General features: G+C 37.9%; 1 protein-coding gene and 1 long non-coding RNA gene across 3 annotated transcripts; one reads left to right on the top strand and one right to left on the bottom strand.

The window, feature by feature from the left end:
- The first annotated feature begins 722 nt into the window (after window positions 1–722).
- Window positions 723–8,702, top strand: VCPKMT (valosin containing protein lysine methyltransferase). 2 transcript variants are annotated; one of them, XM_072629786.1, is made up of 6 exons: window positions 723–1,080; window positions 1,405–1,515; window positions 1,672–1,744; window positions 2,539–2,658; window positions 6,848–6,951; window positions 7,790–8,702. In XM_072629786.1, coding segments are annotated over exons 1-6 (756 nt in total). In that variant the 5' UTR covers window positions 723–733; the 3' UTR covers window positions 7,791–8,702. The 2 variants fall into 2 exon arrangements, with proteins under 2 accessions (XP_072485887.1, XP_072485888.1); XM_072629787.1 differs by lacking the exon at window positions 1,672–1,744 and having other exon boundaries at window positions 1,405–1,504.
- Window positions 8,703–24,851: 16,149 nt separating this feature from the next.
- On the bottom strand, window positions 24,852–25,902 carry LOC140518047 (uncharacterized). Its single transcript, XR_011971814.1, has 2 exons — window positions 25,704–25,902; window positions 24,852–25,369 (listed from the first exon to the last, which is right to left on the bottom strand). It is a non-coding gene; the product is annotated as an uncharacterized lncRNA (long non-coding RNA).
- Window positions 25,903–27,011: the final 1,109 nt, after the last annotated feature.

Raw genomic sequence — 27,011 nt, 5'->3', positions numbered from 1 at the left:
GTCATAGACATCCTGTTATATGTCACAGCCTTTAATAAATGCCTCTGGCAGTCTAGTTCCAATGAATAAATGTTTATCAAGCACTTCATGCCCAGCACCGAGAGCACAAAAAGTAGTAAAGGACAGTCCCTACCCTCAAAGTGAGGTCTGTGGACCCCTTCTTGAAACAATGTTTTTAAATATATAAACTAAAAAAAAAATGGTTTACAAAGGAAACCAATTATATTGTCAATCAGTCAACACGCATGGATTTAAGCAGCCAGCGGGCTGGGTGGACAGAAGGAGTCCTAGACCTGCAGTCTGGAAGGCAAGCTCAAACGTGACCTCACACTCATTACCTCTGCCAGAAGTCACTTAGCTTCTGCCTGCGTCAGTGTCCTCATCTGTAAAATGGGGATAATGGTAGCACCTACCTCGGAAAGCTAAGGATCAAATATGACATTTGCAAAGAGCGCCTGCGGTACGGTAAACGCTATATAAATATATATAAATGCCAGCTATCAGTATTATCACCATGTGCCAGGCACCACGCTAAACGCTGGGAAAAAATAAGCCAAAAAGAAGCCAAGCCCTGCCCTCAAGGAGCTTACATCCTAACCGGAGAAGACAAGTTTTTTTCACCCGAGTAGCCTTGGTTAGGAACCACCCCAGAAGGGCGCCTCCGTCGCTCTGGCAACAAGTCCTGCCCCCTCGGGGGGCGGGCGTGGGCCCAGGTGACGCGCACCAGACGCGCATGCGCCGGGGGCAGCCGGGTCGGAGCCTCGGCTGGCTGCGGGTCCTGATAGCCGGTCTCAGCCCGGCCGCTGAGAGAGCCATGGCGGCGGCGGAGGAGGCGCAGGAGGGGCTGTGTAGCTTCGTCCGCTCGCTGGAAAAGAGGGACGGCACGGTGCTCCGGCTCCAGCAGTACGGCTCCGGCGGCGTGGGCTGCGTGGTGTGGGACGCCGCCATCGTCCTGGCCAAGTACCTGGAGACGCAGCATTTCTCGGGCGCCGCCGCTGGGACACACGCGCTGCGCCAGAGATCCGTGCTGGAGCTGGGAGCCGGCACCGGGGCCGTGGGGCTCATGGCGGCCACCCTCGGGTACGGGCTGGGTTAGCCCCAAGCGGGGAGAGGTGGGCGGGAGGGAGGGAGGCCCGGCTTGTGGCGCCTCCGGGCTGGAACCCGAGCGCGCACGCGCACGCATGCCTAGTCACGCGCTCTTTAGCCCAGACTCGGCGTCCCGCCCCCGACGCTTACGCACGCTCATTGGCTCGCCCTGGGCTGGGCGTGGCGTGCAGCCCTCGACCCGCCCCTCCTTCCCCGCGCGAGCCGGGGCTAGCTCGCCCTCCCTTCCCCCCATATTGAAATCCCTATACACACACCTCTGTGCCTACCGGCACACGTGGGTTTCCGCTTCCTTTGCAGGGCACACGTTACAGTCACGGATCTGGAGGAGCTGCAGGACTTGCTTAAGTTAAATATTAAGATGAACGAGCATCTCATCACTGGTTCGGTGCAAGCCAAGGTACTGAAATGGTTTGTATACTCTTTTGACTTGGTTTAAGAATGGTGCCCGTGCGGCTGTACGGAAAGCGTCCGTGCCGGAAGCGCTCCTGAAGAGGCGGTCTGGCGCTCTGAGCCGGGAGCCCGCTAAATGAGAGAAACCTTGACGCGCGTCTGTCTCTCTTTAAGGGGCGAGGAAGGGGAGGACTCTTTCCCTCCGCCGGACTACATCTTGATGGCCGACTGCATCTACTACGAGGAGGTAACCACTGAGTAGCCACGAAGCCTGTTCCCCCTCGCCAGACCCTTCTTTTGGATTTAGATCTTTTTAAAAGTGAACTTCGGGTGTGTGCCGTGTTTGTTCGGATGCCCTCTCTCATGGAGCCAGCAGATTGGCTTGGGAAACAACCATTTGTTCAGTACAAACTGTATGAAACTCCAGGGAAAGGAAAGATCCCGGAGTTGTAAGAGCAAAAACATAGCTGTATAGGAAGACTCGATAAGGAGTGGGTCTGTTTTGCAACATTTATTGTCTTTGAAAATGTGATTTGTGAATTTTTTGGCTCTTCAGAATGAATTTTTTAAAATGGGACTTAAAGAGCTAAACGTCGTTGGAAAGATGATAAATTAGGTTTTTTTTGAGCCTAGATTTCCTAGAGTCATCCGCTGTTTTTCTTTAAATAGTAGCATAAGGTTTTGTGAGATGCTTATCCTCCACTTCTCCACTAAATATAGAGCTAACTTTAAGGAAGTGCTTCAATTTGGTACTAGTTTTTAAGGATGACAATCAAGAGAAACATGAGCAGACCAGTTGCTGTGTTTTACTTATTTGCTTCTTTCCATATAAAGAACTTTCTTTAATTTTTCATTCTTTCCATTTTGACCCCCTAGCTAGAGTCATTTAGAATTTCATTTTATAATCAATGAAACTGAGACCAATTCACCAATTAGTGAAGTTTGGAATTTACTAAGATTTGAGCAAAATATCATGGTAAGTTGTTTGGGGAATACAAAGAAGAGGACCCATTTCAATTATAATTATTTCCTTTTAAACAGTCTTTGGAGCCATTACTAAAGACTTTAAAGGATCTCAGTGGGCCTAAGACCTGCATCATATGTTGTTATGAACAGCGAACTATGGGGAAAAATCCAGAGATAGAGAGAAAATATTTTGAGGTAAGTACCTCATTATAGTTGATGACTATAGACTGTTTTATCACTTATTTTTAAAGCTTGATGTTCTCTAAAAAAAAGTGGACAGAATTGTTGTTTTCCAAAAGAGTGAACAATCAGATCTCTATTCTCATTCATAAGTGGTTTGTGGCAGCTAGGCTTAATGAATAGATCTTGGAATTAAGAAGACCTCATTCACATTCTGCCTTAGACATTTAGCAGTTGTTTCATTGTGGGCAAGTGACTTAACCTCAGCTTTTCATTTTCTTATCTATAGAACAGGAATAATAAAAGCACTTATGTATGGGTTGTTGAGAGGTTGAAATGACATGATTTATGTAAGGCACTTGCTGATCTTACAGTGTTATATAAATGTGTTATTATTATTTTGAATGTCCTTATAATTGGTGTCTTGAATTCTTTGAAAAAATGGGGCTACTTTTTTCTTTTGAAAAAATTAATTTGATAGCCTTAATTGTTAAAAAAAATGATTATTCAAATTTGTCCAATACTTGGTTAGTACATGTAATGATATCTTTAAAATGAACTTAATATATCCAGGAAACAAATTATTGACAGGAAATTGTTTGGATTGTTGCTGAACAAATGAAAGGAGAGAGAAAAAATCTACTCAAGTAGTCAGCTCAATTTTTATTTTGTCTCACTGAAAAAGCAGTATTAAACCTAGATTGAGGTTCACCTGAACAGGAAATATTATAAAATTGTGTAAGACATGTAGTATATTTCTCCTTTTATCCTCTGGGGGGCATATGTGACATGTCTGCTGGTTTTTGAAAGAAAGTTTTTTAGATTGTCTGTTCAAAACAGGTGGGTTTGAGGGGAGCTTTATACCTCAAATCTGGAACAGGTTTCTGCAGCTGTTTAAACAAATTTTTCTTACATTGCTCTAAAACTAGTACTAAACTTGTATAATGGAGTCTGTGTGTATGTTTTCTGAGCAAACTCTGAAATTGTTATATGATCAAAAAGTAATTCAGTGATATATGAGTTCATCCACGTGTGTCTCCTTTACAAACAAATCGTAATCCCCTCAATACCTTGCTAGATAGTTTAATGAGTTGCTCTGGCAGAAAAGAAAGAAAAATTATCAGGGCCCAGTACTCTATGCTGCGTCTTGAAAGAGAGATGTATAGACCATTACCAGCCTTTCCAGCTCAGGACCTGCCAGAGCTCATAACCATTTTGCATAATATTCAAGAGCTCAGGATCACCTCCATGCCACAATGAAGCTTTGGAAAAAGGTTTTTTATAGGTGACCAAAAAATACCTGATGGTCAGGTATGTTTCCTGGCTCTCTCCATGGGCACACTCTCATGGAAGCTCTCTTACACCATACATTAGCGTAAGCAGTGGGAAAATTTGCCCTGTGGTTCCCAAGTTTGAGGGACTCCAAAGTTACATTGCCCAGAAACACAAATGGACCTGTGGTCTCAACATTTCAGAAGTCTGTTTTTTTTTTTTTTTCCCCAATGAGGCATATTATAGCCCATCTATGCCTGCCCATCCTGTGTGACTCAGAAGTACCAGAGGGGGGCACACAACACTGGTGAAGTCCAACCAACAATACCAGGGTACCAGTGAAGTAATTCATTCTTGTCACATGACCAGTTCATCTCTTCTTCCTGTCTTATAATTTCTTGATAATGGTCTTTACTTCGGTTCTTAGGAGATCCTCACTGGTTATGTACACTCCCTTGACACTCACCACATGCATCTGCATTGACCTCTGTGTCATACTCATCTTTAGTTTCCCACAGGCAGTAGTTCACGAGCAAACACTGACAGAATAAGGAAACATCAATATTATCTACTGTTTTACTTGCTAGGGAAGTTGAGACTTAAATATCAGAACATGAAACTGCTTATGGGACTGCTCACTGAATGGGCATTTTACATTCAATCTTGTTTTCTACTTGGGCTTATCCCCTATTTGGTGGCTATCTTCTCTAAATCATAAATTCCCTTTGCTACCAGTCAGTCCCAAATAATGAAACCAGGATATCTAACACCTCAGATCCAGGAGATGGCCTCCAGGGCTGAACCTCTGAGTCTCATGATCACTGTTGAATCAATTGTAATAAAGCAAAGAAACAGAATAGAAGAGGTGGCTTTCTCAAGCTTGGCTGCTTGAGTCCCCCCTGCTTTAGCAGCCAGGGAATGGTTGGCATATTGTCAAAGGCAGGGAAACGGTGATCTTCTTCCCCTATACTATCACAGATAGACTTGAATAGTCCTGATGCTGTATGAGGCTTGGGAGAGAAGAGAACTGAGGATTGGTTACTCCTTTTTAAAGGTGCGCAGTAAGTCAGTGGCTCTTCCTGCTCAACAAGGGCATTGTAAGGGGATTGTTTCATCATTCCCTACATTTCTGTGTCCTTAAGTCTCACATGGCACATGGTTTGTTGGAAGCATTTAAAGCTTTTATCTTACTCAGGTGCAGAGCTGCTAAAACATGGTTGTCTGGAAGCAAGCAGGGAAGTTCTAGTCATGCCCTGTGATTAGACCATTATAGAGGGAAGACCAGGCATATAGATTGGTGTTATTGATGTACTCTTGGCCACTTTTTTCAGTATTAATAAGGGCCAAGATTTTTTTCCCCCACACCTTTCTTCTCCTTCACATACCTTATTTTTCAGTCCCCTAGCATCCCCACAGTTACATCATTTTCTGCCGCAAATCTGCTGTCTTTCTATTTGATCTTATTGGGTTGCCTTTTCTGACTTTTCTTAGTACCATTTCTATTACCACTAATAGGCACCTCAGGGAGTGATTCTTTAAAGTCCAAACATTATTCTTATTGGAGAAAACAGTCTATTGAAATGGATTTTGCAAATCTTGCAGTTTTCTTCTCTTTAGAATATTCCTGTGTTATCCTTGAATGCCTTTGTGATGATTTGGCTAGTTGAATATCTTACCAAGCTTTCTTTAAACTGATTTTACCCTCTGTCTTATTAAATGATACCGTTCATAATTGTCTATCATCCTTCTTCATAAAGTTTTACAAACAATTTATGTTCTAACCTGGTGTTGCCTTTGGCATCATGTCTACATTTGTCAAGAAAGTTAAATATTTGCTGACTAAGATGCTTTTGGATTCTTTTGGTCTCCTTGTTTGGGCAGTTAATTTTCTGTTGCCCATTTCCCATTTTTGATTTTCAGTAACTTAAATAATTCAGGGTTAAACAGTATAATCATTTACAGGATCTTTTTTCTCATTCTTGGTAGTTTACTAATTCTGATTTTAATTGACAAGTTGATGATCTAACTGTACACAGACAGCTGATTCAAGAATGATTCCTGTATCAATAAGATGTCTTATCCTGTCTGCTAAAATAGGATCTATTTAATAACCATTTACTTAGTGCTTCAAAATTTGCAGAATGCTTTCCATGTGTTACTTCATATGATCATTTTTTATGATGTTATTTGGTGTATACCAAGTTCAAACTCTATTAATTACTTTTTTGAAAGAAAGTCTTGGTACTCTAGAGGCATGAGACTGTATAATTTACAAGTAATTGGTCTCTGTTGTGATTTTTTTTCTCCCTGAACCATGCTTTCCTAAAACTTTTGCCTCATCTTTACCTTTTTTTAACTTTTACTTTGAAGTTGCCAAGTATCAGTGTGTATATTAATTTGATTTGAAAGGTCTTAATGGCTTCTTCAAAGAATTTCTCTACTACTTTGTTTCCAAAAATTGGTGTGGGTAAATTGTAAATATTTTTATGGTAGTTTTTTGCAAATTTTGGTCATATATCATAATGTTAATGATAAGTAAAGCTCTATCATGTAACGTAAATAGTGATCCCTCATTGAAGAGAGGCCCTTATGACTATTTCCTGTGGTTCTATATTTCCTGTGGTTAAGGATACTGTCTTTTGACACAAACTAAAGGAATGCTTATCCCCCTTCTTCAGTTTTATATTATAGATGAGAATTAAGTGCAATGCAACTAAGAGGTCTTGAGGAGCTCTCTGTTTGTGGTATATAACTAAAGGGTCAGGTTTTGTTTGTGAAAGAACCAGTGCTTCAGACTGCCTTAAATTAGGATATATGGTCATATTATTTAATCCTCATGTTTTTCTGCAATGTTAAGATGAAAGTTAATTGACTTTTTTGAAGTCACTGTTTTTGAAAATATATATATATAATATTTGTAATTCTGTAATAGCTCCTCCAGTTGGATTTTGACTTGGAAAAGATTCCTTTGGAGAAACATGATGAAGAATACCGGAGTGAAGATATTCATATTTTATACATCAGAAGGAAAAAATGGTAACTTTAAAGAGTGGTTCTCAATTATCTGTAGAGTTCACTTTTTATAAAGTGGTTTTTGTCTTGAAGGAAATATATTTTTGCCACATTTCTGACATATGCATAAGTGAACTGGTATTGTACTTAATTTTATTTCTTACAAGTTTTAACTTAGTTGACGAAATTAAACTAAGTAAATGCTCATTTGCTTGATAGTTAAGATAACTATTTTACATAGAATATATTGAAAAATTGTTCAACAGCTGTTTTCTTGTATAACACACAACATGCTGTAAAGAAAGAAGCATAAGTGAGGAGGTAACCTGTTGCTGCTATTGCTTTCAAAGTCTGAGAAAAGAAAATCTCTTCTTTCTATGGAGTCACAAAGAACTGGGCATGACTGAACAACATGATAGAATATTGGTCTGTATTAATGTTGCCATAACTTAATGTTTTTTTTTCCCTCTGAGGAAGATATCATTTATTAAGATATTAACAGATAATTGATAATAAAGGATCAGTGGCTTGCCCCAATTTATGCCAAAGACCCAGAATTGAGGATCAACTCACTTTTATAAGCATAGAACAGAAAACAGAACAAATGTCATATAATTACCTAGCACCATGGGGGTGAGGGAATCATGACTGGTTAAATTGCTGAGGTGAGGGGAGCAACATGGTTGGAGGTTTGGTAATGAGGGGCTACATAGCTTAATGTTTTAAGGAGTAAAGTATGAGGAAAAAGGTTATTGAGAAAAGGTGATGACACTAAATGGTGGTTTGGACAATGTATTTTTTCATGTTTGTTTTGAAGCTAAAGGTTTGAAACCTAAAGTTTCTTATTTCTCTTTTCTTACAGAAATTACAGCATTGAAACCTTCCATCATTTTGTCCAAGTTTGCCACAACTAGATAAGCTAAACATGTGAATTGGGCTTATAAAAACAGCATGAAAAAGTTTTCATCACATATTTTTTATGGCTTGTCAAAGACACTGGATTTGAGTGAAAGAAGTAGAAATATGGGTTCTACTTTGAATCCATAGAAGAATTCTACTAAAAGTCAACCAATGTGACCTGCCAGCATTCCTAAAGGTGATGCATTCCCTAGATGTTGGATGAGAGTGAATTGTAACCAGAGTTTTTGTTTGACCCAACATGAAATTGTGTTTTAAAGACCATTTTGTGGTGGATCATGTGTTGGAAAAAATTATATGCTAAAAGAATAACTTGTCGTGCTTTTAAGAAACTGAAGAGCATTGATTTTACTTGTTGAAGGGTCAACTTTTGAGCCTCATGTCTGTACTTCAGATTGTATTCAATCTGGACAAATGTAAGAGAGGATCTCATGGGTTTGAGTTTTGTCCCTAATAAAGTCAGCAGTCTTTGTTTTATGTATATTCTCTTTTTCATTACTTTTTAAGATAGGCTTAATGCTTTAAAATGTCTCCTTGGTTCAAAGACAAACTAACCAGGTTCACATTTGTTTTTTAAAAAATTTTTTTGTTATTATAAATTTGAGAAATATGGACATTTCCTTATACAAAGAAGTACAGAAAGAGAGGATTGTTTATGACACTGAAGTTTAGCTATGTTGATAGTTATTTTAAAATATAGAACATGGTAGTTCCAATACTACCATGCATGTCTGTGTCTCCTTCTGAAATTTTTTCTGTTTTGTGTATTTTTTCAATGTTTCCTTAATGCTTTTTTCAGTTTTCTTTTTTTATATCACTACCTTTCCATCCCCCACTAATTAAAGTAATTACATAAATTCAATGTTTCATTGACTCTTTATTTACATTTTTGTTGTTACTGTACTATCTCCAAAATTACATGAATTTTAAAAATCTTTGTAAAAAGTATACTAAAAACCAGTTTGTACATTATGTCTAATAATGTATGGCTTATTCTGTGCCCTAGTTCCTTTGCCAAGAGAATTGAAGCATTGTCTTATGGATTGGTCATTGCGTTGATAATAATTCTTAATTCTTCCAAAAACGTTTCCCCTTACACTGTTGTTTTAATGCTATGCAAGTTCTAGTTTTCCCCGAATCCATCTCTTTAAGAATTTTACAGCCTAAGATTTCATTGCATTCACCTGTTTATTCCCTGACGTATGACCACTCCATTTTGTTCCTAGTTCTTTGCTGTAAGAGGAAGTGCTGCTAAAAATATTTTCGTATGTTTGCATCTTTTTCTTTATTCACTTTCCAGGTGGATGCCTAATACTAGTAATCACTGAGCTGAAGCATAGGCAGAGTTGAGTGGGTTCTGAGGTGCAGAACCAAATGTTTTTCCAGAGTTGATGGACCATTTTGTAGCTCCACTAGCCGTGCGTTAGTGTGCCTGTTTTCGCATAACCCCTATAACAGTTGTTTTTTTTTGTTTTGGACCATCTTTGCCAATCTGATAAATGTGAGGTGGAACCTCAGTTGTTTCCATTTGCATTTCTTTTATTAATGAGTTGGAACTTTTTTTTTCATATGGTTGATAGATTGCCATTCTTCCCATGAGAACTGCTTGTTCATATCTGACTATTATTCTTTTGGAGAGTAACTCTTTTATATATTGGAATCAACTCCCTATATATCATGGATATCAACTCTCATCAGAGAAATTTGCCACAAAGATTTTTTCCCAGTTAGCAGTTCTGTTTTACTTCTAACCATTGGTTTTGTTTGAATAAAAACTTTAATTTTATGTAATCATGTTAATTACTATGAGCCACCCTATACTTTATTTTAAAAGGTATCTATCCCCTTCCCTACTCCTCTAGTTTTATGATGCTACCTTTTATATTTGTTATCTATTTGGAGTTAATTATGCCATATAGTTGAAATCCTAACCTAATCCGAAACCTAATTTCTGACAGTGTTCTAATTTTGTCAACAGTTGTTGGAATAGTGAGTCCTTATCCCAGTGGTTGGTGTTCTTGGATTTATTGAATCCCGTGTTACTGTATTTGATTTGCTTCTTTTTATATTTCTGGTTTTTTCCCTGCGTTTCTTCATGAGGTTTTTATGGCCAGCATATTATCAACTTATGTAAATGTGCCATGCACAGCTGAGAAGTGTTTTCCTTTCTACTTTGATTGAATAATTGTTACACCACCCTAAAATTCTCTTCAGGTCTTCATCTTTCTTATTTATCCCTTTGTTAGATTTATTTTGAAATGAGCACCTCGAGTTTCCCAAGTCTTACAGGTTTGCTAACTTTTTTCTTGAAATTTGGTTAAGTTTTAAGTATCTAAATGCTATAGTGCACACATACTGTGAACCAGTGTTTCATTTTTCATGGTTCCCTTAAATATAATGTAGTTTCCATTCTCATCTCTTTTAGTGTGTCTATTTTTACTATTACCCTGTCTGAGATGATTACCACGTCTGCTTTTTTTAAATTCGCCTGAAGCATAATAAATTCTTCTGTGCCTCATTTTGACCGTGTAAATATATTTGAAGTATGTTCTTGTATATGTAGTGTGGAATTCTGCTTTTCTAATACATTTTACCACCCTAAATTTTATGCATGATTCCCATTCATATTTATAAATGTTACTTATTTCTCCCATAGCCTATTGTATTTTCCCCCTTTTTCCTCTCCTCTTTGAAAGGAGCTAGAGCAATAGAAGGAATCTGGTTAGTGCCACTTATGTGTAATTTAGGGGGTTCATTTGTGCTCTCTGCCCCTGCTTTCTTCATCAGCCTTGATTGGTGGGTCTTACTTTTTTTAATCCTTTCTTTGTGATCTGCTGTCCAAAATTGATGTTTTGCTTGTGACTGTTCCTTTCCTAGATCTATCTGTCATAAATCCCACTCTCCACTTCCCTGTTCCCAGTTGCTTCTTTGTTATATTTAATACAGTTCTACACCAGATTCTATTTCCAACTCTCATTTTGTTCAGTTCAGGTAAGAGTGAGGGATAATTAATTCAGAGAAGATAGAGGGATTGTGAGGTGCTTATTTTCACCATCCCTTCCTCCTTTTGTGATATTCTTCTCCAGTATCCCAATTCTGTGAAATAGTAAGCTCTCCCCCTTTCTAAATTTCTTCCCTAGTATATGACTTTTTCTTACCTTTTTCTTTCCTCTCTTAAACAATACCAACCCCCAAAGTATCCAGTTCCTGTATTTGTATGTTTATTAACTCTCTCTGTGATCCTTGTCTCCCTCTTAGAACATAAGAATTTCATTTAGCCTCATCCAGTTGGTCAAATATATTGATCTTTTCAGGTTTCTCTTGTGTGTTTGCATTTCAAGGTTCCTACTCCACTCTGAATTTTTCATTAAAATTGCATTTAAGTTCACTATTCCATTAAGGGTCCATTTTTTCCACTGTAGGAATATACCTGGGTTATATATGGCAAATTATTTTTTGATGTAAGCCATTGTCATGTCTTCTGAGATATAATCTTCCAAGATTTTCTCTCTTTTATGGGAATTGTAGCGTAGTTTTATGTAACTCTCACTGTGTTTCCTTGATGTTTGAACTCTGCTATTTTTTCTTCAGCTTGAGAGCCCTGGAATTTAGCAGTGACACTTTTGAATGTTTTCAGTTTGGGGTTTCTAATAGATACACACAAGTGGTTTACTTTTGTGATTTCTTGCAATAAGAAGTTTTTTGTTTGGTTATGGTATTTAGGGAGTCCAGCAATTCTTAAATTCTCTCTCTTCTTGACCCTTTTTTGTAGGTGATTTTTGTCAACAGTAGATACTTTAATTTTTTTGCATTTTGCTGTAATATTTCTCTTTGTCTTGTGGAGTCATTGAGTTCTGATTACTCCAGTCAGTTTTTTTAAGGGGTTCTTTATTTGAGTAAGTTTTTCCATTTTCATTTCTAAGTTACTTATTCTTATGCTATTTTTTTTCCTTCCAGAGTTCTTATTTCAATTCCATGTTTTGGTCCTTTGTTTCTTTCAGTCATTCTTATACTTTTTTTGGCTGGTCCAGTTTTTCCGTTTGTACTTTTCACAAGTTATTCTTGTTATTTGGGATTCTCTCTTAAGCTATAGTATTTTTTGCATTCACTGATTTTTTTCTTTTTTACTCTTATGTTCTGTGCTTAGCTCTGTGCTGTTTAATTTTCTTTTTATCAGTGCCATAGATAAGGGCATAAATATGTTCTTCAAATTTGCGAGTAATACCAAGCTGTAAGTAATAGCTGAAATACTGGATGTAGAGTCAGGATCCAAAAATTGATTATTCTAATAAGGTGAGATTCAGTAAAGATAAATGTCAAGTCTATAGTTAGGTTCAAAAGTACAGGAACAGTTAGAAAGTTTCTCTGAAAAAGTTAAGGTTTTTAGTGGTTACGATACAACTTCAGTATCAATCAGCAGTGTAATGTGGCAGTGAAAGAAACCTAATGCAATTTTGCACTGCATGAAGAGAGGTGTTGCAAATAATAGTCCCCCTGTGCTTTGTCCAAGTCAAATTTCTTCTGTAGTTTTTGGGTACTGTAGTTTAAGAAGAAAAGATATTGATAAACTGGATAAGCAGAATGGAGGAGGATTTTAATTCAATGTAATACGAGGATTGATTGGAGGAGATGGCAATGTCTTCAGATTTTTAGAAGACTTATGATGGTCCAAGATAATTGTCTTCAAGTATTTGAAGGGCTGTTTCATGAAAGAGAGATTAATTAAACTGTCTGTAGAGAACAGAACATAATATTTTAATATTAATATTTTTATATGACTTCATTAGGCATATACATATATAATATTTTTTTTGCATTTGCCTTTTCTTGGCTTAGGCATCAAGGCCATATTTGTTAGACCATATTTGTTTCACAGAGGGCATTTGGTGAGATCTCTTATTTTTAAGAACTATATTGGAACCAATTATTGTTTGCCTTTTTTATAGAATTCACTTGAAAATCCATCTGATTTGTGGCATTTTCCTTTGGAAATTCATTTCTAGCTTGTTCAGTTTCTGGTTCAGATACTGGGTTATTTGATCTGTTTCTTATTCTGTTAATATGGGGATTTCATTTTTTAAAATAGTCATCCATTTCATCTGAATTATCAGTTTTGTTGGATAAAATAGTATTTTCTTTATTTCATCTTCAATTGTGAATTCTTTTTTCCTTTTTGATATAGGCAATTTGAATTTCCTCTTTTTTTTAAATCAGACCAGCTAGCTTTATTTTATTATTTTTTAAATACAGCCCATAGTTTTTGGGTTTTTTTCCACTTCGGTGGCCTTTTTCCTTTCAATTTTAAAATTACTTCTTAGATTTTCAGAATTTCTAATTTAATGTTCAGTTTAATTTTTTAAATTGTTGTTTTTCTGTGTTTTGTTGTTATTGTTGTTTGCCAAATTCATTGATCAGTTCTTTATTTTGTTGATGGAAATGTTTAAAAATATAAAATTTCTCATAAATGTTCTGAATATATCCCAAAAGTTTTAGATGTGGTTTCATTATTTTAGTTGATAAAACTTTCTGTTGTTTCTATGACTTCATCCTTTGTGTACCAATTCCTTAGGATTCAGTTATTTAGTATCCTTTTTAATCTTCAAAGAACTTTTATTGAATGTAATTTTTATTGTCTTCAGTAAAAGCTGTGTCATATTTCTTTTTACATTTGTGAGATTTTTATGTTCTACTAGGGGGCTAATTTTTGTAAAGATACAGACTGCTGAGAAATATGCGTACTCTCTTCTGTTTCTATTCAGGAATCAAATCCATCATCTCTATTCAGGTCTTTAACTTCTTTTTTTTAACGTCTTTTTTTTGAATTTATCTAAATCTGAAACTGGTGCTTTGAGATCTACTATTTTAATTTTACTATTTCTTCCTGAAATCCAATTAACTTCTCCTTTATGTACTTAGGTACTAAGTTGCAGAGAAGGTGGTATCTTGCATTGATAGAATGTTTCCTTATCTTATATACCAAGGAGATCAGAGGTCTAGTCTTTACCCAGGTCACATTTACATATTATGTCGTTCCATGTATAATTATTAAGAATTGATACTGATTTGTTACCTCTGGTACCTTTAAGCATTATGTAATTTCTGTTTATATAATTTTATTTTATTTTTTTCTTACATTGTCTGAGATCGTGATTGCTGCCCCTTCTTTTTTAAATTCACCTGAAAGATGATAGATTTTGCTCCTTTATTTCAAATCTGTGTGAATCATTATGTTCCAAATATGTTTGTTATAAACAACATATTGTTAGATTGTTCTTTCTAATTCATTCTGCTAGTCTCTCTTTATGGGTGAGTTTATTCCATTTGTTTTCATGGTTATGAGTGATAATTGTTTATTTACTTCCATCCTATCCTCTTGTACTTCTTCCTCTCTTTGCATCATGCCACTCTCTTTGCATCATGCCACTCTCTTTGCGTCATGCCACTCTCTGCGTCATGCCACTCTCTTTGCGTCATGCCACTCTCTTTACAAAGTAGGTGATGCAGGGGAAGTTTAATTAACACTAGCAATCTGTAATTGAAGGAATCCGTTCCTACTTCTCTGCCCCTCCTTTTTTCACCTTGCCCTGCAGGTTTTTGTACTTCTTTCCTTTCCTTTTAAGCTATCTTGATAGACTGCCATCTGACAGCGTAGTTTATTTTGCTTTTGACTAATCTCTTACTAGTTCTACCCTTCCTCTTAAACTTTTACTTTCTCCTATTTTTCCAAAAAGTTTTATTTCTACACCAAACTCTTTGTTTTTGTGTTTAACTCATATTTTTTTGTTTTAAGATTCATTTATCTTGTTCAGATGAAAGTGACACCCATTTCATATGATGCCCATTCCCTCCTTCATGTTTATGCACTGTTCATCTTGTACACTATTATGTGAAATAGTAAATTCCCACCTCTTTCTCTTCCTTTATGTCTTAGCATACTCCTTTTTTATTTCTTAATCTTTTAAGGCCACAAAAAAAGAAAAAAAATCACCCTAAGATCCTTTGTTTCTCTTCTTTAACTCTATGGCGCTTGAAGACATCAAGATTCTGAGGCTCATATTTGGGGAGAGGAGGGAAGGAATGTAAGAAGACTTGAAAAGTAGGAAGGGAATGATAATGGAAAGCTTTAAAAGCCAAACAGAGGATTTTATATTTGATCCTGGAGGAAATAGGGTCCTACTGAACCCTATTTAATGAGGGTGGGGGAAAAGGTAATATGGTCACACTTTCACTTTAAGATTTGACAGCATAGTGGAGGGTGATCCAGAGTGGGGGAAGAAAAGAGTCTGGGAAACCAAAAATCAGGCTTCTTCAATAATGTAGGTGTGTGATGATGAGGGTTTTCACCAAGGTGGTAGCAGTGTCAGAGGAGAGAAAGAGGTATATACAAGAACTACTACAAGGGTTGAAATAATAGGACTTGGCAACTTATTGGATGTGAGGGGTGAGAAGGAGTTGAGTCTATGTGACTGGGAGGATAATGGAATCCTTGACAATATTCCCTGGTCCCCCTTTTTTTTCTTTCATGTAGAGCATTCTCAATTTTAGCTTCCAAGTCTTAGGTTCCTTTGTTACTCAATCCTTTTTTTCTAAAAACTTGAAGTATTTTTAATTTGATCTAAAAGCACTGAATTATGACTACGATCTTCCCAGGGGTTTTGATGTGGGTTTTTTTTTTAGGAGATGATTGATGGATTCTTCCTATTTTCACTTTGCCCTCTGGTTCTAATAGAACTGGGCAGTTTTCATTTATGATTTCATGAAATATAATATCCATGGGGGTTTGTTTTTTGGTTCATGATTTTCAGGTGGTCTGATGATTCTTAAATTCTCTCTCCCTTGCCTGTTTTCCAGGTCAATTGTATTTTTTAAGAGTAGTTTATACCTTATTTATTTTTTAATATTTTGATTTTATTTTACTATTTCATGTTGTCTTATGGAGTCATTGCTTTCAGTTTGGCCCATTCTAATTTTTCAGAGAATATAGTTCTTAGGTGAGGTTTAGCACTTTCTGTCCTAAACTATTAATTCTCACTCATTCATGTTCTTTCCTCCCTAGTTCTCATTTCATTTAACATTGCCATTTAATACCTCTTGCTTCATTTCTTCTGGGAACACTTACTGTTTTTCTGAGTTTACCTCTTGGGCTTCTCTTAGGCTGTGGAATTTCTTTATTGTACTCTGTATGTTCTGTTTATGTCTACAGGTTTAGTTTCTGGATTGGAGTTTTGTGTTTATATCAGACTCTGCTCATTGCCATATTCTTGGATAATGTGTGTGGGTTCTATTTAGTCCTGTATGTGATCACTTAGACCAATCAATATTTTATAAAACTCCTACTTTGTGCCAGTTACTGTGCCAAGTACTGGGGATACAAAAAAGATAATACCTGACTTCAAGGAGCTCACAACCTAACATAATTAGAAAACGACAAGCAAAGAAATATACCCATAAGTTATATGCAAGATAAGTAGGAAGCAGCAGAGAGAAAGCACCAGAATTAAGAGGAGTTGGGAAACATTTCCTGTAGGTAGAAGATGGGATTTTGTTGGGACTTAAAGGAAGTTAGAAAAGCCAGGAGGCAGAGATGAGGAGGGAGAACATTTCAGGCCTTCGGGACAGTCAGAGAAAATGCCTGGAGCTGAGAGATGGAATGTTTTGTTAACAGAATAGCCAGGAGGCCAGTGTCACCAGACAGAAGAGTATATGTTGGTTAGTAAGGTGTAAGAAGACTAGAAAAGTAGGAGAACCAGGAGAGACTGGTGTCCTGAAAACCTAAAGAGAAGAAAGTGTCAAGGAGGAGAGAGTGCCAAAAGTTGCAGAGTTGACAATGAAGAGTGAGAAAGATCATTGGATTTGGTAACTAAGAGATCATTAGTAACTTTGGAGAAAGCAATTTTGGGAGAATGATGGGCTTGGAAAACCAGACCCTGACTATTTTAGGAATTTTGGGGTTTCTGGCTCAGTCTCCTATTGGCTCTGCTTAGGCCTGTTCCCCATTTCAGTCAATCAACAAGTGTTTATTAAGTCATCACTACATTCCAGGAAATGTGCTAAGTCTCCTTCTTCTTCAGTCTCTTGTAATTGTGAGATCCCAACTAGATATGCTTATTTGGCTGATTACAGGCCTCTTTCAAGACCTCAGGTATTTTGCTGCCCAGATGGTATCTTGACCCTGGCTTTTGCTGTTGCTCAGGTATGAGTTGCCTTGGTCCTTCATTGGGCCTGGAGCTGCCTGGACTTTGGTTTGACTCAGGCACAGGATTCCCAAACACTGTGTTTCCTGGGTGTAGTTATGACCCTGACTTCTTTTGTGGTTCATTTGGAGCTTCGTTGGAACTTAGCTGCACCAATCTGGCTCTGTCTCCAGTTGTGGCTCCAGGATGACTCTAGTCTGGGTACTGCTCGATCTGGTTACTGCCCTGGTCCTGACTCAGTGGCTCAGGATACCTCTTGAACTCTCTTTTAAGAGGGCTAACTAGCTATTTCCAGCCACAGCTCAGGTGGGGTGACCTTAGTACTTTGTTGTCTGAATGTGACCTGCATAGATTCTGGTTTAGCTCTGCCTCATTCTTTGGGTCTTGCTGGAGCTCTGTACCTTCTGCACACTCTGACTTACTTATTCTTAGCTTCCACAGGTTTCTGGTGGACTTTTTTTGTACAATCCTGCACTAGAGGGAGGAGCTTGCTGTCATTCTTCTTTGGTCTTATCTTTGGTCCTTCTGGTGAATTTAGGGGTCTACTGAGGTATTTGTGGGGGATTGAGCTCAACGAGGCCCTGACACCTCACCATTGTAACAAGAAGCTCATTTGTGGAGTTGGTGAGCTGTAGTTTTGGGGGCACAGTGGATAGAGCGCTGGGTCTGGAGTCAGGAAGGCCTGAATTCGAATGTGGTCTTAGTCACTTTATTAGTTGTGTGAGCTTGGACAAGACACTGAACCTCTGTTTGCCTCAGTGTCCTTATCTATAAAAATGGGGCTCATGATAACACCTTCCTCCCAGGATTGTTGTAAGAGTCAAATGAAATATTTGTGAAGCATTTAGCACAGGGCCTAGCACATAGTAAGGACTATGTAAATATTAGTTATTATTATTATCAAAAGGTTGGTTCTGTAGAGATAAAACCCAAGCGTACAAGCTGAAGTTGGAGGCGTAGTCCAGGGTTAGTACTACATGTCTCATAACTGTAACACATGAAAATGTGTAATATGATTGACTCTGGCCTCCCTGGGGCAGGCCTGTTACAGCTCACCCTCAGGATCCTCTGCCTTGAGGTTGGGGTTGAGGTGTGGGGAAAGGGTTAGGCTCACAACTTACAGCTCAGTTCCTACATAGCTTTAGTTCCACCAAGTTCAAATCCAAAGCTGGCATCACTATCAACTTCTGTCTGGCCCAAAGGTCACTCCAGATGATTGATCTATGTTCCTTAAGACTTTATCACCAGCCTAGATTCCTGGACTCCTAGATCCTCATGGCTTATACTTCTGGTCTAGATTGGAAATTCCACTTCTTAAATGGAAAAAGAATAAAAGAAAAGGTGGGGGGTGGGGAGAGGAGAGGAAAGAAGCATCTTATTGGCTTCCCCCTCAAATAGGAATCCTGCAAAAGCCCTGATCAGTGCTCACATGGGTCATTTTAAAGATACCACCTTCCTCTAACTATGTAGCTAATGGAAAAAAGTTTCTCCTAATCAAGTAGTAAGTCAACACAGAATGATTGTACCTGCTCCAGTGCTCTCATCTCCCAGAAGCAGCTACCCAGTATCTCCCACATGGAAAACATCAAATTGATAGTGTCTGTACATTTACTAGACTCTTCCCCATTACAAAAGAAAATATCGCTAAAAGGAAGTTGAACTCTGAATAATGAGGAAAAAACAACAACAAAAAGCCTTAGAGAAAAGATAATGAAACATCCATCTTCTGCCATTGCAGAGAGAGATACAGGGGACTACGTGTACAGAATACAGTGTTAGACATAATGTCTATATTCAATGTTTTTTTGTTTTGTTTTGTTACCAGGGAGATATCAAGGTGGAGAGGGGTGGCAGAAAATGACAGATGTAGTTATAAAAGTAATCAAAATTTTGAAAGTCATCATATTTTCTTAGTCATTAAAAATATTTTTCCTTACTAGATGATTTTTAAAATAAATTTACTTCACATGTATTTGTACTTTGTCCCTCCTCTAGTGCACAAAATAAGAAGAGGAAAAACAAACCCCCTATGATTAGCTTGCCTAGTCCAGCAAAACAAACTTCTACACTAACCTTGCCCCCAAATAGGTTTCTATTTGCATTTAAAAATCATCACCTGTCTAGAAGCAGGTGACATCCTCAGTCCCCTGGTATAGTTTATCATTGCGTTGATCAGAGTTCTAAAGTCTTTCAAAGTTGTTTTCTAAAGTTATTACTGAATAAATTGTTCTAATTCTGTTCACTTTGCTCTGCGTCAGTTCATAAAGATCTCAGTTTCCTCTGAAACTGTATATTTCATCAGATTCATATGCCATAATGTGTTTAGCCATCCCCTGATAGGACAGCCCGTGAGTTTCCAGTTTTTGACTGCTAAGAAAAGAGCTGCTATAAATATTTTTCTTTTGTACATACAGGACCTTTTCCTCTTTCTTTGATCTCTTTGAGGTATTAGGCCCAATAGTGGTTACCTGGGTCAAAGGGACATGCACACAGAGTTTAGCAACTTTGGGGGCATGGTTCCAAACTGCTCTCAAAAATAACTTGACCAGTTCACAGCTCCACCCACAGCACACTAATGGACCTAGTTTTCTACAACTCCTCTATATGTTTACTTTGCTAGAGTGTAAGGTAGAGCTTCAAAGTTGCTTTAATTTGCTTTCTTCTATTAGTGAATTAGAGAGTTTTTTAATATAATTGTTGATGGTTTACATTTCTTCCTCTGAAAATTGTCTGCTTTTGACCATATATCTAATAGAGAATAGCTGTTAGTTTCAATAAAACATTTTTTTAAGGGAGTTGTCAGAGTCACATTATGGGGAAGACTGGTCTAGCCTTAAAGGAATACATTCTTGCTTGTGACCTTGGAAGTACACCTGCCAAAAAGCCTTGACATTTACCCATAGCAACTGATATCACTAAGAAGAGCTGACCAATGTCAAAATCTTTGCGGTGTGCAATATACATATGGAGGAGGCTTCTTTTTACATCTGTTCATCAGTCATCCTCTGGTTGATCTTAACACCCTCATTTTACAAGTGGGAAAATTGAGGTATGGAAGCAAAGAGATTTACTAGCTGTTTTTCTAATGTAAGTCTGAGCCAAAACTAGGGCTGAGCCAAGTGTTGAGCAACCTAATCTTTTTTTTTACCCCGGGGTGGGCCAGCTCCTGTTTGTAGAAACAGGATTCTATTCAATAGATGGGAAAGTGAAGAAAACCCTGGGCTGGGAATCAGAGGATGTGAATCCTCACTCTGCTACTTGTTATCTATGTGACCTTGGGCTTGATTTCACCTCTATAGACCTTGTTTTATTTATCTGTAACATGTGAAGGTTGGACTAGGTGACCTTGAAGGTTCCTTCCATCTCTTAAATCTTATGAACTATGTACACATTTCCAAAAAGTGTTAAGTAAAGTTCATCCCTAGCTCCAGTTTCCTTCCTCAAGAGAAAATGTAGCTGCCTTGGTTGGCTGAGGTGAGCAAAATTAGGCTGGGCTGGGCTAAGCTGAGTTGTGATGAGTCCCACAGGAAATGAGAAGTCACCTTCCCCCAGATTTGTTTGCTTTTTCTTTCATTTAGGGTGGAGAGAGCTTGAACTTGAATTTCCACTTGAGGCATGTCTCAGCACTGCTTTCACATTTCTGTAGTGCTTCCTCATGTAAGCTGCCATAGGTGACTGACTCATTACTGACTGACTGCCTGTTCACCAAGGAAAGCTTGGGCTAGGTCTGGTCTTCCTCTCAGTCCCCAGTTTTACATGATCCTTTAGAGTATGGAAAGAGAGAGAAGACCTCAAAAGATATTCATTAGTATTTAAATTGGTCTCAATGTACATGTTTCCTAAATTCTCCCATATACCTACCTTACAAGGGTAAACAGCTAGCTGCAGAGAAAATAAAATAAATTTGAGTTGTGCATTCTGCTCATTTGTCCTCAGGGCAGAAAAGAAATGAAGGGATCTCAGGTCGTGGGATTGTACTCTGTTAGGAGGGTTGTAAGTTCTATGAGCTGGACAAGACTTTTTCTCAGGGTGCTGCTGTCTGGGTGAGGAGTGCTTTCTCCCTAGTATAGCATCTTCTTCCTATTGTGACAAGCTCTCTTTATAGTATGACTTCTTACTATAGTGCTCTTCTTTCAGGATTTGTGGGGGAGTTATTCTCAGGGAGATGAGTCAACCCCACACAGGTGCAATGTCACCTACTTCCAGACTGTTTTCTGCCTTGCTACTACCCTCCTCCCTATCTCTAGCTACCACAATGAATTTTCCCAGAAGCAAGAATTCCTAAGTATAGCTTTGCTCCCAACCCTCACTCCCATGGATTTCATAAAATGCTTATTTAAGGAGTCCATCACATAGAGAAAAAGATATAATTCATCTTGATAATTGATCTTCAGATCAGTAATGCATGACCATTCTTTATTAATATAATTGTAATTAATGTTACAACGTCCTAAAGAAGTAAATACATGTGTTTTTATTCTCTTTTACTTGATGTATATGGATATGAATATGTATATCACTCTCTCTAATGAATTTTTATTGAATTCTTTTTACAGAAGTCAAAAATCGGGCAATAAATCAACAAACATTATTAAGCCTACTGTGTGCCAGGTATTATGCTTATTGCTGGGGATACAAAAACAAAAATGAAATACTTCCTGACCTTGAAGAATTTACCTTCTATCAAGGGAGGCAACATGTACATGTAGATGAGTAGCAAGTATTTAAAGTTGACCATATTCACTTGTTTGTCATCCCTCATCCTTTGACTTATTCTCATATTTAATTTCATTATCCATAGTTATCTAGGGCTATGTTTGGAACACTTCTTCCTAATAAATAAAATTAAATCCTCTTTCTCATTAATTAGCTTAAGTCCTCCACTCTATCTTAATAAATATTAAATAAACTGGAGAAATTTATTTTCCCAATGGTAGTTTTACGTATAATTTATGGACAACAATAACATGATAAAACAAATCGATTTATAATATTTACTTATGAGGAAGTATTTCAAACCAACACTATAAAGACCCATCACTTCTGTACATTTGTGAAATCAATTTATTGATCAGTTGTTTCTTAATCACCCAATAAAACGTTAGGCACTGTGCTAAGTATTGAGAATACAAACAGAAGCAAAAGAGGGTCTTAGCCTTCAAGGAGTCACAGTCTAATGAACGTTTCTCTCAAGATAGCAGGTGTCTATTTCTCACAAATCTTTGCAAATGTAACACAGGTTCACCATGGTCCCACAGTCAGAGGGCCTGGTCAGTCACATTCCCTATGCCTCCAGGTTCTAGCACCTTGAGGGTGCTGGGAGGTCCTCCCTTTTCTTCCACTGGATATAGAAAGTAATGAAGGAAACAAGCATTTATTAAATACTGTGCTAAGGGCAATATAGATACTATTTCATTGAGCCTCACAACAACCCAGAGAGGGAGGTGCTATTCTTATCCTTATTTTACAATTGAGGAAACTGAGGCAGACAGATTAAATGATTTGCCCAGGGTCATGTAACTAGTAAGTGAATGAGGCTAGGTTTGAACTCAAGTCTTCCTCACTCCAGACCTCCCACAACCCCAGTTGTGTCTGAAGGGCAGCTAGGTGGCACAGTGGATTGACTTCCAGGCCTGGAGTCAGGAAGACATCTTTCTGAGTTCTAGCTGTGTCCTTTAGCCCTGTTTGTCTCAGTTTCCTCATCTGTAAAATGATCTGGAGAAGGAAATGGCAGGCCACCCTAGTATATTTGCCAAGAAAACCCCAAGTGGGGTCACGAAGAGTTGGACATGACTGAAAATAATCAAACAACAAAAAGCCAATAGAAAAAGGTTGCCAATGCAGAATGTTCACACATGTGCAGGTTTCAAGCCTCTCTTACATGAATGGTCTTACAGACCATTTCAACTAGTCTGTACAATTATACAAGATACAGGTGAAAAGAATTTCTTCAAAAAAGAAAGTCTCTTCATCTCCTTTTTCTTTGTTGTGTCCAGCCATGACAGGAAAAACAATCTCTTCACTAGACTCACTCATAATAGATTTACATAGATTAAAGTTCAAAAGGTCAAAAACATACTCTCTCTGATTAAAAAGGGAGTAGATTTCATAGCAAGATATTTATTTTTTCAACTGATGCTCCCTGACTGCCAGGAAAAACTGCCTTTTTTTTTTTTTGTTACAACATTCCATTTGGCTCTTAAAGATATAGTAATAACAATTATTGTCTCTGTGGGAGAGCCAAGTTAAACAGGTATTACATATATACAAAATAGAAATAAAATGAATGCAAGGTAATTTGGGGATAAAAGCTCCAGTAGCTGAGGGAATTGGCAGCTATTCATACAGAGAGTGGTGCCTAAACTTAGTTTTGAAGGAAACAAGGAATTCAAAGAGATAGGATGCATTCCAAACATGGAGGACAGTTAATGCAAAGTTACAAAGATGAGAGATGGCATATTATGAATAAAGAGAAGCAAGAAGGTTGGTTGGGTTGACCCCATAATTTGGAAGAGTTAGAAAGGTAAAGGTGGGACCAGAGAGTGAAGGAATTTAAAAGCCAGAGAAGTTTATGTCTGATCCTAGGAGATATATGGAACCATTGAAAAGGCAGCTAAGTGGCACGGTGGCTAGAGCTTCGGACTTGGAGTCGATGAGACTTGTGCTCAAATCCTGCCTCAGATATTTACTAGCAAGTCACTTAACTTTGCCTTTTGTAAGGTAAGTGCAATAACAGCCTAATCTTCCCTCCCCAACTTGTTGTTAGAGTAAAATTAAATATTGTAAAGTACTTTGCAAACCTTAAAGCACTACATAGATGTTAGCGTTCTATTTATTAATTAGGGAGTGACGTAGACCTGTATTTTAGGAAAGTCATTTCAGCAATTTTGTGGAGGATGGATTGGAGTGTAGAGAGACAAGTTAGAAGGCTACTGCAGTAGTTCAGGGGAAAGGTGAGGAGAGCCTGATCTAGCGTAGATGGCCATGTGGAAAGAAAGAAGGGGATAGATACGAAGTGTGGTGAAAATAGACAAATTTGACAAATGGCAAAATTTGGTATTTGTAGACTAAAGGAGAGTGAGGAGGCAAGGATAACCAAGGCTGTCAATCTAGGTGACTGGAAGGATGACAGTGCCCTTGTCAGAAATAAGGATGTCCAGAAGAGGTATGGATTTTGAGGAAAAGATAATGAGCTTTGTTTTGGACATAAGATCATAGCTTTTGAACTAGATGGCACCTTAGAGGTCGCTGAATCTTCATTCCTCTTCAGACTCCACTTCTGACTCTGGACTTTTTCTACCATGCCACAGAAACTGCCTCACCCTGGAAGTTCAATCTATCCCTGGACTTCTCCCATGAGAAGTCCACTCTGCCCCATGGCCCCATTTTTGATTGGCTGGTTCTTCCCAGAATGTCCATTTTAAGGAAAGCTCAGAGACCAGTGTGCCTTCATCTCTCTACTCTCCAGGCTCTGCTCCCAACTCTCTGAACTTTCTCTACCATGACTGTTTCCCCAACTCTTCCCAACAACCTCATTTCTTTTCACCTTCCTTTTATGAGTTATCTTCCCTCATTAAAATGTAAGCTCCTTGTGGGCAAGGACTGTCTTTCAGCTTGTAATTCATATTCCCACTGCTTAGGACATTGCCTGGCACAAAGTAAATTCTTAATAAATGCTTGTTGACTTGACATTTGGTCCTATCCCTCATTTTATAGATTAGGAAATTGAGGCACAAAGAGAGTAAGTGACAGGTTCTAGAAATTGTATCAATAGTAGTAAGACAAGAAAGAAATTAAAGGCATAAAAATAGATCAAGAGGAGATCAAACCATTTTTATTTGCTGATGACATCATGGTTTACTTAGAAAAACCTGGGGAATCATCAAAGATACTAATTGAGTCAATAGCTTTCAGCAAAATTGCAGGCTGAAAAATAAACCCTCAAAAATTAAGTCTTCCTATGTAATATATATATATATACATATATATATGTATATATACATGTATATATATGATCCTATACAATAACAAAATCCAGGAGGCAATAATAAAAATGGGAAATCCCATTCCAAATAACTAGAAAGTGCACAGTATATCCAGGGATCAAGACACACAAAAGACTTGTATAGGGAAATAGTCTTCTTGTGTGATGAAGCCCCATGGTTGTGAAGGCTCCCCTAGAGTAGCTTGAAGGGAGGCAGAATAGACATTTCCAATCTCTTCTCCTCTTACTCTTCTCCAAAGAAAGACTTTAATTCCTTCCAGGAGAGGATGCAGAAGGTTGAGGCTAGAGGTCACCTCTCTGCTGTCTTCAGAGAAGGGGCACAAGGCTAGAATTATAATTATAATTATAAATATAAATATTGTTAATCTAGGGGATATGATCAGGTTCGATCTAACTTCTGATCACTGTGTCATTTTTATTGAGGGACAGGGACTCCTAGCTCTATATCCAAGGCTTAATCCCTTTCCCACCAAATATCAGTTTCACAGTGAACACAAAGAAATCCATTCATATATATCAGGCAATACAGAGTGAAGCAGTCTCCCATTAGGAGCAAAGTAACTCAGCTCAATCATGAGAGTGTCCTAGATGTCACCCAAAGGGAAACTCCCCAAAATCTTTAGTATAGCAATGGGCATAGGAACATGATAGAGACTGACCTCATATCTTCCCAGAGTCTTTTCCTTCAACAACCTGATGTGGGGTTGATCTTGTCCATTTTCCCTCTGGAAGCTGGAAGCTAGAAGAGCCTGAAGCCACTTGAAGTTTGATGGGAACTGACGAGCTTTCCTTTTTCCTTTCTCGCACTCTCAACAGCTCATAAAATCTTTTATATATTTCATCAAAATAGGTCAATTCCTAATGTATTAGAGCAATTGTTCATGAGACAAAGTGTGGAGGAATAGTACAAAACACCTAGAAATGTAGGTTGCTTTTTTATAAGACCATAGTGCTTTTTTTTTTCACCTAGGGTAGGTGTTACCAATATATAATTACCACACACATCCCCCTTGCAGTTTCCAAAATAGTTGACTTGGGGAAAGAAGGTAGTGGCTGCTCATGAAAAACCATCTTTCATTAAATGACTCATAAGAGTGAATTGTTAAAATGAGAGTATAAACTCAATTAAAACGTTTTTCTTCATGTAAGATATACAATAAAACAAATATTCAAAGCACTGTGCTTAGGAGTTTGGTAGAGTAGTGGGAAGAAGAGTGTTGTAGGAATAGTACTGCAAACAAAATAGAGGCCCACTGAATAGGGAATGGCTAAATATGCTGTGGAGTGTGATTATAATGGAATATTCCTGTGTTGTAAGAAATGATGATGACAGAGAAACATGGGAAGTAATCTCAGGTAAAATCCCACCTTCACCAAGAAACCTTTTCAGGTCTTCCTTAATGCCAAGGCCTTCTTTCTGAGATTGCTGCATCCAGGGCCATCTCCAGTCACCATCGGACCCAGTGGTGGCTCAGCTGGTGATTCCAGATGAGAAAACGAGGTTGGTGTCTTTGCACAGCCCTGACACTTTCCAATTCACTTGCATGTCATGACATCACTTCCCTGATATCTTCTTTGAGAGCAAAAGACAAGCAACAACAAACAACTCTCAACTACTCAACCCTGCCTCTCATACTGGGCAAGGCATTCATCTACACAATGAGGAGAAAGTCCCATACCAAAGGACTTGGGGACAGGGGTAGAGATTCAAATACAAAGTTCCTCTTAAAGAAATAAAGAACAACTTCAATAGCTAGATGAATATTCAATGCTTATGGTCGGACCATGCCAATATAATAAAAATGATAATACTCCCAAAGTTGATTTATATTTTTAATGTTACACCAATCAAATTATTAAAGAAGAGTTTTACAGAACTGCATAAAATTTAAAAAAAAACTTATTTGGGAAAAAAAAGTCTTAGTTCTATTAAAACTTATTGGTAATGGGTGAAGGGTGATGAAAAG

Source organism: Notamacropus eugenii, chromosome 1 (genome assembly GCF_028372415.1).
Source record: "Notamacropus eugenii isolate mMacEug1 chromosome 1, mMacEug1.pri_v2, whole genome shotgun sequence".
NCBI lineage: Eukaryota > Metazoa > Chordata > Mammalia > Diprotodontia > Macropodidae > Notamacropus > Notamacropus eugenii.
Note: the sequence above shows the minus strand (reverse complement) of the source record. Positions and strands in the feature narration are given on the sequence as shown.